This window comes from Salmo trutta, chromosome 32 (genome assembly GCF_901001165.1).
Source record: "Salmo trutta chromosome 32, fSalTru1.1, whole genome shotgun sequence".
Classification (NCBI taxonomy): domain Eukaryota; kingdom Metazoa; phylum Chordata; class Actinopteri; order Salmoniformes; family Salmonidae; genus Salmo; species Salmo trutta.
Window position 1 is genome coordinate 22,244,139 of NC_042988.1, and position 14,746 is coordinate 22,258,884.

General features: G+C 45.4%; 1 protein-coding gene across 4 annotated transcripts in view; it reads right to left on the minus strand.

The window, feature by feature from the left end:
• Positions 1–14,746, minus strand: part of LOC115171427 (RNA binding protein fox-1 homolog 3) — a 242,826-nt gene that overhangs the window by 121,366 nt on the left and 106,714 nt on the right. For 3 of the 4 annotated variants that reach the window (XM_029728232.1, XM_029728233.1, XM_029728230.1), the window contains exon 3: positions 11,290–11,399. In XM_029728232.1, the coding sequence (XP_029584092.1) occupies positions 11,290–11,399 (110 nt within the window). Of the gene's footprint in view, positions 1–2,539; positions 2,633–11,289; positions 11,400–14,746 lie in introns of those variants that run through there. The other variant, XM_029728234.1, reaches the window with a different exon arrangement.

A 14,746-nucleotide genomic window follows, 5' to 3' on the forward strand; every position in this document is an offset into this window, starting at 1 on the left:
AAACTTGTATTGTATTTGAGGTCACTTTACATCTGTAGCGTGAGTGAGTGTGTTGGTGGTTTGTTGGGAAGTCAACAGTAAACCAACGCTCCACACCAGCAAAGGCAGCCATATATCCACTCTGCTCTCCCCCCATTACCAGGCTCTCTGCTCAGCAGCCAGGACCCTGCCCTGCTCAATTATTCATGGAATTCAAGGGAAGACAGAAACATTCATGTTTTCTCCCCTCCTCGCCTCCTCTTCTAATGCAAAGGAACAAACGAGTGAAGAGAATGACACAGGCCACCCATCCATTCCTCCATCTCTCCATTTCTCAATCGTCCATCTCTAGGATTATTCCGGTTTGCTCCACCTCTAGTGACAGAGGTGGAGGTGGTGGTTGGGGAGAGGAGGGCAGTAACTAACACTGACCAGACGGTCTGTTGCTGTTTGGAGATTTACTTCTGGGAGGAGGAGGAGATGGTGGTGGGTGGTACCCAGGAGTATGCTGCATAATCAGGGCCTGTCTTTGGATACACATTCATCTATATCAGGGGGCAGCAGGGAAATGTAAGCCAAAGGTAATTGCCCCGGATAAGAACATCTGCTTGGTGAATAAATATTCTAATGAGGGGAGCTCACAGGTTCCCCAGACTGATCCAGTGCTGACAGTCCTCCAGAGGGACGACAGGTAATGCTCAACACCTGCACCTCAAATGGGAGAGAGACGCTCCCTCCCTCCCCTGCCACAGTAACTAAATGCTGGGCGACAACAACACACACCACAGCATCGTGTAAATCTTCTCCCAGATTAACTGGGTTAGATAAAGATTCCAGGAGTGCCAGCCAGGCCCCCTCTGTGCCACACTGTCCATGCCCCAGCCGCAACTTCTCCCAGCATGCAGCTGTGTGGCACAGGAAGGGAATGGCTGAGATGTGGCGATGAAAGAGAAGGGGTAGTCAGGTGAGATTGAGCAAGGGAGCTCCGTGGCACACACACACCTTCAAAGAGGTCTGCTCGCTCAAAGACATGGAGATGCCTTTCCCAATTAGCATCAAACCCCTGTTAGCACGTAGCACCTCACAGGAACACTTAATTGCTTTGACTGCTGGGTAGGCCTGTGTCGGACAGTTTTACTCTGCCTAAACTGCAGTACTATAGAGGGAGTAGGGGAGCAGCTAGGGCTCCACTTTATGTCATGTTTTTGATATATAACATTCTGTATTATTCATACACTTGGCTGTTGCTTTAATGGAAAATAACAAATAATTCTGAGGCTCAGAATGGACTGAACTGGAGGCTGGTAGAGTCGAGTAGCTTCCTCCACAGCCGATTCTCCCCTCACTGAAATCCAAAACTGACAATCGATAGCCACAAGCACACCCTGCGTTCCTGCTATGCAACAGACGCAACCCAAATTCCACTACAGTTCAATAGCTTTATGATCAGAATGCCAAAAATGTGCTTTATGATCAGAATGCCAAAAATTGCAGTATTTTTTTCCAATCCTTAAGTTTACTGTGTCTTGGTACGGATGGTAGTGAAAAAATGTACGTCTGTAAAATGAATATGGATTTCAAAGAGCTGCAATCTGCATTACTGTAGACATCTCAATGTAGAAGGGAGGAATAGCAGAGGGTAATGAGTGGGGATGGTGTGGTGGGGAGGGAATGGAAAACCACACAGCAGACACAACTGATCTGACTACTTACCAATGATCTCATACACAATGAATTAGCACCTCTGGATAAAGCAGTGTACACACTCCTACTGTATGTTTTACACGACTTATTTATGGTCAAAATATTTTAGAGTGGAATAAAAAGGACTACCCTATGGGTGATAACATGGGAAATAAAAACCCTTTAAATACATTCAAAGAAGATATCCATAAACAGTGAATCCAAAATGTGGCCCCTGAAAGTGTAGCAGCAACAGTTTGAGGAACTGGTCAAAACAAACAGATATAGCTTAACATGGTCCATACATGCTGGTTGGTTTAATTGTTAACTATGTCTGCAGAATATGAACGGAGGGAGAAATGTGGTAAGGTGAAAATAACATCCAGTTAAATACATTTTGGTGAGGAGGTTGAAAAGGGAGGGAAGTGGTAGGCTTGTATAGAATATGGTTGAACAACCCAGTGCTCTCCCATCAATAAAACAACACATGAAAGTTGAATAACCATCACCTCTGTTCATGCGTTTGTTCATCACCTCTGTTCACCCCGACCACAACAGGAGAGAAACGGAACAATTGTAGATGTGTGCAAACACAATGCGACCAACTGCGACAAAACTGCACTAATGAAATCACCACCGACCGGGTAGTTTTGCAATGTTCCTAACACATCTACACACGCACACACACACACACACACACACACACACACACACACACACACACACACACACACACACACACACACACACACACACACACACACACACACACACCAACGCATCTCTGAGCATTCACACACACTCTACCTCCCTCTGCAGTTCGAGGCAACACAATGGTCAACAAAAAGAGAGCAACTCTCTGTGGTACAGTACTCACCCAAAAATACATCATCATTTCAGATGTGGGACAGGTGAGGGTGCAGGCACAGCGGAGAGTGTGGGGTTGAACAGTGGGACAAGTCCAGCCAGTTTGAGCGTCAGGAAGAGAGGCGAGTCCGACCGTTTGGAACAAGTGCTTTACTGGTCCCTCTTCCACTGGGGCAGCCCTCCCTCTCAACTGTTCAATGGGGCTCGACTAGCTTTCCCCTCTTCTCTTCTTCCTCTGCCCTTCAATTTTCAAAAGCCGCCTTTTTCCTCTTCTTTCAGCCTCACAGAGAAGAAGTAGACAGAGAGAGAGGAAAGCTTGGGAGGTGTTCTAACCTTTTTCTTTTGATACTCTTGCCTCTCCACGCCACTCACTTTCTCTCTCTCTCTCTCTCTCTCTCTCTCTCTCTCTCTCTCTCTCTCTCTCTCTCCTGCTCTCTCTCTCTCCCTCTCTCCCTTGCTCTCTCTCTACTCCCTCTCCCACTCGATTTTATCTCACTCTTTGGCTGGTGCTGTCTCTTATTGGTGAATGTGGAATCAGTCAGTACAGCGCGGAGGCTGAACTACAGCGGGAGCAGCCTGCGCCTGACAGCTGCCTCCAGCATTCCTCCACTGGAGCCGTGTTCCTCTGCATAGAGGAGTGCTGTGCTGCGCGCCGAACAAATCGGGATCTCACAGACGGTACTGTAAAATTCAGCATCCCAGGGTGGGGGATGGAGGTGGTGGGGGTTGGTGGGGGGCTGGTGATGGAGAGAGCGGCAGGGTGGGGGGGAGCGAAGAGGGTTTTCTGTTGATGATGATGCTATTGATGGTGGCGGGCTATCTGAGGCAGGAGTGAGAAGATCACTCTCCTCTTTTCACTTTCTGACTGACTGAGACGATGCACTTAAGTTATGGCAGCTTCAGCTGTACGAGGAGCAGAGAGAAAACACTGCAGGGAGCACCAATAAAGACTGAATGTACTGAAAGTATGCCAAGGGGAACTAGGAGCACCAGCTTATTCTCACTCTTTTCTACTTTTCTGCAAAGGTTGTGTGTGTGTGTGTGTGTGTGTGTGTGTGTGTGTGTGTGTGTGTTCAGTGTGTGTGTGTTCAGTGTGTGTGTCTATCTTGTTTCAGCTATAGGATCAACCAGAAATAGACTGGTCAAGAAAAACGAAGGGGGTTCAGATGGACCAAATTGTAGTTGGTAGTCATATGCAGTAGGTATGGCATATGAAAGAAGAATTTGGTTAGGGGTGAGAACGAAGCTCTGCTGTGCGGTGGGTGTGGGTGTGGGTGCCGAGAGACACGCTTTTGTGTGTTCTCCATCTGGCTGCTGTTAAGGGGAGGGAAGGGAGGGAGGAGGCTCGCCTATCTTTTAGACAGCATTGTAACAATGAGCCTGCCTCAGCAAATTTCTAAACATATCATCAATACACGACTGGGCGCTAACGCTTTTAATATTAACCCTGTGGCAACCAGGGCAGATGCGGAGAGCTAGAGTGTTTCTGCGGCTTCCTCCACTGCTGGATCATCCAATAAAATACGTCCTGGGGGATGAGCTAATTTGTTGTAGGATCCTAAAGAACATTTGCCAGCCATAGAGAACATTGTGGTAATGAACAGAAGAGATATATTCAGGTTATGTTACCCATCAGTAATTGCCACATAAGGAGGCTGAGTTAAATTTGCAGTTTGCAGCTGGCTCTGAGCGAATTGCGTACACAAGGGGCCTCGTTCATATGGCGTTACTGTCATCTTAAATTTATCAGCAGTTTTTTTTCTTACCCCTTTTGTTTTCTTTTAAAAATGAGGAATTGATCGTTGAAATGTAAAACACCAGACGGTTATTTTAGGAACTCCAAATATTCTGTCAAATATAGCTCATGCATAAGTAATGCATTTCTCACTACTTTGTTCTTTTGTTATTGCTAGATCACAAGAGAGTCTCTCCACCACTGTGTACACACAATCTATTATTGTGGGCATTAACATACAAGTCATCCATATCTTTTTTACATGTCCACCAGACAATGGATTTACATTAGCAATCACGGTGGGTAAGCGCCCCCACTCCTCCATCAATCTCTGATGGGAAATAAAAATGAAATGCACTTCTCAGGCAACTCGGATTAAGGATCACGCTTTTATCAAATACTGAAGTCTATTTCAAGTCCTCCTCATAAATAACTGAGGGGAAGGAGAGAGAGAGGAGCGAAGAGAGAAAGATGGAGGGAAGGAGGGGGAAAGAGACAGGCAGAGGGGGAGAGAGAGCGCATCACGGACTGAAGCTAATACGCGGGGCACTTGGGGTTTTAGGGATTAGAAAAAAGGTAGAATGGAGAAAATAAGATGAGAATTTGAAGGCATTTTAGCATCAAATAATCCCCATGTCTCCTTTCCAGGGATCTCCAGCCCTCAATTACCCATGAAAATGGAAACAGAAAGGGAATTGGGAAGAAGATGGAGCGTCTGGGCCGAGACATGTTGTTTTTCTCCTCCTACTCTCCTACTTCTATTCTCTCACCAGCTCCATTTTTCCATCCTATATAGTGTTTACCAGGATGCTAGTGGCTTTCCCGCCCATTTAGATTTCCCACCAACGTCTAGACTCCCCCAGGGGACTCAGATGTCCATTATGGAGCCAAGAGCCTAAAGCTTTCAGAGAGAAAGGAGGAAGTAAAGGACTTAAATGCACTTTATTCAGCCCTAAAATGGCCACCCTCAGCTCAGCTCAGGATCTCCCCCCTTTTAAAGGAAAAATCCACCCAATTGACTTTTGGTATTTTTTTCATTAGTCCACTGTTGCTACAGATGATGCAAAAACGGATCATCATGATGATGTGGCAAGTGACACTTTGCTTCTTGAAAGTCCAATATCTTGAACACTTGACTGCTGACATGCAAAATAATGTGGGACTGTATCAACAGCGGACAAATGAAAAAATACCAAAAGATAGTTTTTGAGTGGAGTTTTCCTTTAATATTTCATGGTAATCCTAGAGCTTGTTAGCAGGAATATCCCCATATCTGCTGTTGGACCATGCCCTGTTCTTCTCATCTTTACAGTGAGAGCATTGAGCTATGGTCCCCTGAGCACTCAGCCCAGGCCCCTGCCTTGAGCACGGGGTCTTAAGGGTCTTGGTATATACTAGACATGGTTCTCTCACCCCAGCCCCATCCCCATTTCTCTATTAGTCTATGATGGCTGGTCTCAGCTGCTTCAACTAATGGGCTTTGTGCTGGTTGACCCAAAGACAGGAAGAAAGGATTCTCCATCCTGTGTCTCGTAGAAGGACTGTTTCTAATGACACTTCACTTTAAAGCGTTACAAGAACAGCTGGTAAGGATCCACAGATGTACTTTATTCACAGGTAGATATTGCTATTTCTATATGAGGAGGATCAGACTCATAACTAAGACTTCTGAAAAGGTGGAAACATCCTCAAAGGTTTTAGCGCTGGGGAAATAGGCCACCGCACAAAGAAGGATTTTAAGGAAATATACTTTAAAAGTGGCATCACCTGAAATTCTCTGAAAAACGTCAGTGGGTGCTCTACTTTCTAATTGCAGCAAAACATATTGTCAATCCCAATATATGAACAAGTCTTTCAAAATGAAAGAAAGAAAATTCCCAACATCAAACAAACACATACAGTACACATACATTGAGTACACCAAACACAGCAACACACACAGACTGTACTGTATAGTCTGATGTTAATAACGCAGTGTTCACGTGACATCTTGGCAGTGTTCAGCAACAGTAATAGGGGTTGTGTGAGACCGAGGAGGGGCCTGGGCCCCTGTGTGTGATGCTGATACCACTCCGGGGCCAGACCTGGTGTGTCAGTCTGTGTGAGAGGCAGGCACAGTGAGTACACTGCCTGCCACACCTTGCTGTCACAGTGTGAACGGCAACACAATACAACACAACACACCTTGTAATGAACAAGTGGTCCACACTGTTCCTCTGTCTTTAGAGCAAGGCACTGCAGTCAAGTCAATGCCACAACAAGCAGCACCAGAACAGACAGCAGGAACGACATGGAGAAAAGCTACACGACAGGGTGGCTATTATCTTCATTACCTACCTACCTACCTACCTACCTACCTGCGTGCGTGTGTGTGTGTGTATGTGTAAAATGGCACCAGAAGAAATGGCAGCAGTTTTACGGTCTCCTAACCATTTGTGCTATTATGTGTTTTTTTACGTTATTTGTAACTTATTTTGTACATAATGTTTCTGCAACCGTATCTTATGGCAAAAAAAAGAGCTTCTGGATATCAGGACAGCGATCACTCACCTCGGATTAGACAAAGATTTTTTCTTCAATAAGCGGGACGCACAGGACATACTCCAAACAGCCGACAAGGCCAACATCCCAGTTATTGGCAAGAGGAAGAGACGCAGGTACAGAGGACACAGAGCGGGATGCCTCGTAAGGATCCACAGAAGGTGAGAGGGAAAGCTGCCGTTACCGTCAATATTACTCGCCAACGTGCAATCATTGGACAATAAATTAGACGAGGTACGATCACGAATATCCTACCAATGGGACATCAAAAACTGTAATATCCTATGTTTCATGGAAAAAGTGGTCAGATGAAGCAGATGCTAAACTACAAGACTGTTTTGCTATCACAGACTGGAACATGTACCGGGATTCTTCAGATGGCATTGAGGAATACACCACATCAGTCACTGGCTTTATCAATAAGTGCATCGAGGACGTCATTCCCACAGTGACTGTACGTACATACCCCAACCAGAAGCCATGGATTACAGGCAACATTCGCACTAAGCTAAAGGGTAGAGCTGCCGCTTTCAAGGTGCGGGACTCTAACCCGGAAGCTTATAAGAAATCCTGCTATGCCCTCCTAACGAACCATCAAACAGGCAAAGCGTCAATACAGGGCTAAGATTGAATCGTACTACACTGGCTCCGACGCTCGTCTTATGTGGCAGGGCTTGCAAACTATTACAGACTACAAAGGGAAGCACAGCCGCGAGCTGCCCAGTGACACGAGCCTACCAGACGAGCTAAATAACTTCTATGCGTGCTTCGAGGCAAGCAACACTAAGGCATGCATGAGAGCATCAGATGTTCCAGACGACTGTGTGATCACGCTCTCCGTAGCCGACGTAAGACCTTTAAACAGATGGCCTGACGGATTACCAGGACGTGTGCTCCGGGCATGTGCTGACCAACTGGCAGGTGTCTTCACTGACATTTTCAACATGTTCCTGATTGAGTCTGTAATACCAACATGTTTCAAGCAGACCACCATAGTCTCTGTGCCCAAGAAAACCAAAGCAACCTGCCTAAATGACTACAGACGTGTAGCACTCACATCCGTAGCCATGAAGTGCTTTGAAAGGCTGGTAATAGCTCACATCAACACCATTATCCCAGAAACCCTAGACCCACTCCAATTTGCATACCACCCAAACAGATCCACAGATGATGCAATCTCTATTGCACTCCCTACTGCCCTTTCCCACCTGGACAAAAGGAACACCTACGTGAGAATGCTATTCATTGACTACAGCTCAGCGTTCAACACCACAGTACCCTCAAAGCTCATCACTAAGCTAAGGATGCTGGGACTAAACACCTCCCTCTGCAGCTGGATCCTGAACTTCCTGACGGGCTGCCCCCAGGTGGTGAGGGTAGGTAGCAACACATCTGGCACAGTGATCCTCAACACTGGAGCCCCTCAGGGGTGCGTGCTCAGTAACCTCCTGTACTCCCTGTTCACCCATGACTGTGTGGCCAGGCACGACTCCAACACCATCATTAAGTTTGCAGACAACACAACAGTAGTAGGCCTGATCACCGACAATGACGAAACAGCCTATAGGGAGGAGATCAGAGACCTGGCCGGGTGGTGCCAGAATAACAACCTCTCCCTCAATGTAACCAAGACAAAGGCGATGATTGTGGACTACAGGAAAAGGAGGTGCGAGCACGCCCCCATTCTCATCGACGGGGCTGTAGTGGAGCAGGTTGAGAGCTTCAAGTTCCTTGGTGTCCACATCACCAACAAACTAGAATGGTCCAAACACACCAAGACAGTCGTGAAGAGGGCACAACAAAGCCTATTCCCCCTCAGGAAACTAAAAAGATTTGGCATGGGTCCTCAGATCCTCAAAAGGTTCTACAGCTGCAACATTGAGAGCATCCTGGTATGGAAACTGCTCGGCCTCCGACCGCAAGGCACTACAGAGGGTAGTGCGTACGGCCCAGTACATCACTGGAACTAAGCTGCTTGCCATCCAGGACCTCTACACCAGACGGTGTCAGAGGAAGGCCCTAAAACTTGTCAAAGACCCCAGCCACCCCAGTCATAGACTGTTCTCTCTACTACCGCATGGCAAGCGGTACCGGAGCACCAAGTCTAGGACCAAAAGGCTTCTCAACAGTTTTTACCCCCAAGCCATAAGACTCCTGAACAGGTCATCAAATGGTTACCCGGAATATTTGCATTGTGTGCCCCCCCCAACCCCTCTTTTACGCTGCTGCTACTTTCTGTTTATCATATATTCATAGTCACTTTAACTATACATCCATGTACATACTACCTCAATCAGCCCAACTAACCGGTGCCTGTATATAGCCTCGCTACTGTATATAGCCTCGCTACTGTTATTTTTCACTCTCTTTTTTACTGTTGTTTTTATTTCTTTTCTTATCTATTGTTCACCTAATACCTTTTGTTTTACTTAAAAATTGCACTGTTGGTTAGAGCCTGTAAGTAAGCATTTCACTGTAAGGTCTACACCTGTTGTATTCGGCGCACGTTACAAATCAACTTTGATTTGATTTGAGTGTGTGTGTGTGTGTGTGTGTGTGTGTGTGTGTGTGTGTGTGTGTGTGTGTGTGTGTGTGTGTGTGTGTGTGTGAGAGAGAGAGAGAGCGAGAGAGAGAGAGAGAAAGAGAAAGAGAGAGAGAGAGAGAGAGAGAGAGAGAGAGAGAGAGAGAGAGAGAGAAAGAGAGAGAGAAAGAGAGAGAGAGAGAGGAGAGCAAGCCTTCCAAATCGTTTCTGGTATTGTAAATGCAACAATACTACAATTGTAAAACATGTAACATAAGTATTCTTAGTGAAATTCTGAAACTGTGTAGATTTTGTAGGATAAATACTGACCGGTTAGTGATATTTGAAAGTCTGAAGCCTCAGTAATATTGTCAGTGACTGGTGGACCCTGAGAAACCGTTGTGTTGTCCTCTTCTCCCCATCAGCCAAGAACAATAGAGACACCTTTTCAGTGAATTAAACCCCTTTTAAAAGGGATGTGAAAGCCACCTCTCTGACAGGTAGGCTGTTTGATGTCTTTGTCACTTCCTCTTCCTTCAAAGGCTTCAGCTCAGCACACGCCACCATGCTCTGAATCATTTACTGTGCTCTCTCTCTCTCTGTGTGTGTGTGTGTGTGTGTGTGTGTATGTGTGTGTGTGTGTGTGTGTGTGTGTGTGTGTGTGTGTGTGTGTGTGTGTGTGTGTGTGTGTGTGTGTGTGTGTAGGTGTGTTTGTGTTGGTTTATATTGTTGTGTATGTGTTTTGTGTCTGTGAGTGCGTTGAGTTGACTTTTAGGACATATTTTGGTATTCCTATCAGCAAAGTTGCAGGAAACGTATTTCTATACTGTAAACTTTTTTCTACAACATCCCTTTTTATGTACCCTAATTTCTTGCTGTAACTTTTACATACCATGCTGACTTCTTGTGGTGACCACATAGGACCACACCCATACAGACAATAGGATGCCAATTGGACACATGGTGTAGCAAACTGTTGGAAACACACACTTGGAGAGAAAATGATCTCCAGCATTGTGTTTGCACTGGAGACACAATATTTGGTTCATAGTTCTCTCATGAGGATGGTTCTAGAATCTCTCATTTCCACAGTTTTGGATTCCTGCCATTTTGGTAACAAAAACAAGCCGATTCCTATACAGTCATGGTTCTTAACGGCATGATAGATCTATCCAAATGTAAAGATACATAATAACGTTGAAACTGAACAGAAAATCAATTAACTTATAACATATAACAAGTTACCCATCCTGAGTTTGTCAACATTTCTTATCCCTGTGTGACATTACTGAAAGCCTGTATGCCAACTGACATCAGCCGATTTATATCCAAGTCTAAACCAACATGAAACTTCCTTTTGACAGAAAGGGTAAATACTTATCATTCATTCTTAACCCAAGTATCAACTTGTACTCTCAAGCCCTTAATTATAATCTTGTAATTTTCATTTAGGCTGTCTGCATGAAACTACATTTCATGAATTATTTAGCTGGTTATGCTCTTTTCCCAAAGGGAACTAGACTGTCTCTCTATAAGAACCTCAAAGGCAGAGGAAAAAACAACCACATATGCCTTCACCTCTGTATCTAGGGCCAGAGAAGAATGTAGAAGACTTTGCTGACGTCTTCACTTGTACCCACATGGGGCTTTCTTAGCTTCAGCTCAAACCTTTAGAGGAACCAAAGCCTTTCAAAAGAATGAAATACAACAAATGGCTTAGATGTGGTGGGGATTCCTTGAATTAAAACTTACTGTGCAGGACTTTCATATAGTGGAACATATAACAACTTCAGATAACAAGATGTCAACAGTAGGGGCATCAAACCCAGCCACAAGAGACTGCAGGCAGAGATTCATCCACCTGAATTCTCCGCTGCACCACGGAGCCACGTGAGGCGCTCACTACAAAATGGAGGTAAGTGTGAGAAGTAAGTGTGACGTGAGGGGCCAGAGCTGCTCTCACCAGTCTCGTGAAGAGGGGAACTCCTAAATGCCAGAGGTGCTCGTTGAGCAGCCCGCTGTACACCACGTTCCCGAAGACAGCAATGCTTCCTGATTTACACAACGTGTTTCCTACAGGGACACAAACAGAGAGGAGAGAAAACACAGAGTCATTCAAATGGACTACACTATACTCCAGCAATGTACTAGGCTTTATTAGCAAGAATGGAAAATTAAATCATAGGAAATCATTGCACAGCCACAGGAATTGAAATAAAAGAAAGAAATAAGAAATATAATAGAGAGCACCACATTGATTGTTATGAATATTGATTTCAGAGGTTTATGATGAACAGGGAAACGTAGCTGTTGTGAAATCAATAGCACAAGTACATGTGTTCCAACTGCATATGATGGAACCTCCAGCTAGCCTAATGAGATGCTTACAGTGATAACATCAGTGTGTAGTGATCAGAGGTGTGCTGAAGGAAAGATCTGTCAGAGAAAGTCCGTACAAAGCCACTTATGACTGCCTCATACAGTATGTTACATACAGCTCTGGTTAGTCCTTGTTCCATCAACACAGGAAGTCAAACTCCTTGACCCTCGAACTCCCGTTCCCTCCATCCTCCACCCCCTTAGTCGCATTACCACCCCCATTAGCACACTCTCCATGTGAGGACAGTCAGACCAAAACATTGGCAACCCTGTATGAGACGTAAGCCCAGCCCTCAGCCCTCCTCCTCCAGCCCCGGCCACAGTGACACGGCAGCTGTGTATGAATGGCTTCTGCCTGGAGAGGAGAGAACCGCTCTTAGCAGCTGAGGAGTCAGCCCACACACTAACACTAAGGTCCCCACAACATATGATTTACACACACACACACTACTACACGTCCCCAAGTATGATGAACGCAGTTCCCCATTGTAATTTCTGCACAAAGGAATGCTGCAAAGGGGAGGTGGGGGAAACTGGACGCAGTGCTGACAAGCAACACATGCATTATTTAAAAACAAAAGTAAAAAATGGCCATTAAAGTGTCAGTGGTGCTCTCGGCGGCTGGCGGTGGCTAGGGCGCGGTGTGTGTATTACTGTTATTAATGGGCCAGGCGTGGGGGGCATTGCTACGCTGTGATTGCTTTGCTGTTGCCATCCAGGGTTCACACAATTTTTTTTCACCCATTCTTTTTCAAGACCGTGTGTGCAAGTGTGTGTCTGTGAGTGAGTGAGTGAGTGAGTGAGTAAGTGAGTGAGTGAGTGAGGGAGGGAGGGAGGGAGGGAGAGAGAGAGAGAGAGAGTGAGAGAGAGATTGAGAGAGAGAGAGATACACTGCAGGCCGGGAGCAGCGTCAATGAGCTCCTACTGCTAATTAAGAGAGGGGCCTTCCCCAGCGAGTAGCAGCACAAGTGCTTCTATCATCCTCTGATACAGTGTCATGTTCTTCCTAAATACAGTGTGCTGGGGATGGGGTGGACATATTGGAAATACTGATGATGATGCTATACTTCTCCGAGAAGAAAGAAGACGACATTGTGGTCCTGTGACTGAGTGTTAGCTCTCTCCTCAGTTCTGACACCACTTCACTACAGAGGAATTCAGAGTGTAGGGAAAATCAAGCAATCAAGCAATCAATACAGTATCCCTCTAGCTACATATTCATAAACAGAGGATGGCTCGAGGCAGTTTGTCACATTCTTCTCTGTAACTGCCTCTGAAATGTAGCCAGAAAGTAAGGTGCTAAAAAAACATTTGACTTCAGCTCATAGTTCCACTATTTAAAAAGAGCATGTGGAGCATTTCTTCCATTTAATAACATGTGTTCATTCTTTAATCTGGTGACGTGGTTATTGGTCCGTCTGTGTTAAAGAGTTGATATTCTGTTTTTGGTGCCCATGTCTTTTTTCTGTTAGTTCCTCTCAGCAGTTGTGTGCTTCTATCTTATCTGCAGACTCAACATTATCGAGGCCAACCTCTGATTAATTATTCATTGTGTGATTAAAATGTAGAGAAGGAGAGGGGGGGTAGGAGAGAGGCAGGCGGGGGGGGGGGGGGTTGGGTAGCAGCCTGTATCCTTTCTACATCATTGGTGTCAGTCTCCACAATGTTATTATCCAGACCTTCATATTACATTTTTCAGCACTATCTTTATATATGTTTTTGTTACATATCAGAACGGGGCATTTGACAGGAAGCTTCTAACAAAGCGTAATGGCCAAATCACAAGGCACATGTGATGGTGATGTGATGGTGATGGGGTGGTGGGTGTTGTTTTATTAAGTGAGTGATGCCGTCTCTTCGACTGAGTGTGCCTGGCGTGACCCTCCTCTGGATCGGTATGTGACTCCCCCTTTCATCTCAGAGTCACACACACCAGAAAGACATCATGAGGGATTTGGAGCCCAACACTTCCCTGCCAGACTACAAGCTGCATCAGCCATGTGTAGCTTACTTCACCAAATGAGGACCTAAAAAAAAAATCCCTGAAAAATGTGTACCTCTCACTGCAAACCATAAGCAGCGCATGCAGTGTAGTGGTAGTCATTTGTAGCACAATACAAAGCATTGAATGAAGTAAAAAAAACAAAAATGTATCTGTCAATTATTGTCAAAAGTGTTTGCAATAATTTAGGTGTTGGGTGAGATTTTTTTTAATTAACCAAATGTGCAGTGTTTATCTGCTTATGAGTGTGTGTGTGTGTGTGTGTGTGTGTGTGTGCGTCCTTCCCTGGCCACTGCTCTCACATGTGCTCCCCTGACAATGCAGATGAAGGTGGGGAGCTGGAGCACAGAGCTCCAGAGCGATGCAGCTCAGAGCTCCTTGTTTCTAGCGACAAGGCACATTGCTGCAATGCAATAAGGGCAAACAACACTTTTAATAATTCAGGCCATGATACCGTGAGGGGGGATGGGTGGGGGAGAGATGCCTTAGAGTACCGCAGAATGGCTCATTTAGCCCCTGCCGCGCATTATTAAAGTTGTATCGAACCCCCTCCTGAGTCCTTCCTCAAGTCTTTTCCCCCTTCCTCATTCCAAAAGCCTGCAAGGTAACCAATAAGAGCTAGCAACATTTATAAACAACAAAGTACCCTGCACCTTGGAGGAGGTAAACAATGGTGTTCCTCTTAATCTCTTTTTTCCGTGCTCTCCGTGAGTCCTCAGGTCCAGAATTTGTCATTGCTTTATCCTGTTTGAACTGTAGTCCACAGAGCCTTCTCATTCCGGATTATGTTCTTCCTGAGCTATGCCCATGGATGCATTAACATGTAGGGAATGAACCTGCATGGAATCTGTTGGAGTAATAAAATAGTCCTCCTGTGTTGATGACGTATGATGGTATTACTCTGGACATGTTCAAAGAATGATAATAGTACTTAATATGAAAGAAGATTCCTGCTCCAATGTGCTTTCCCTATTCTACATTAAAATAGGTTGACGCTGAGATAAATAGGCTTGTCTACTCTGTACACTACACAATTGCT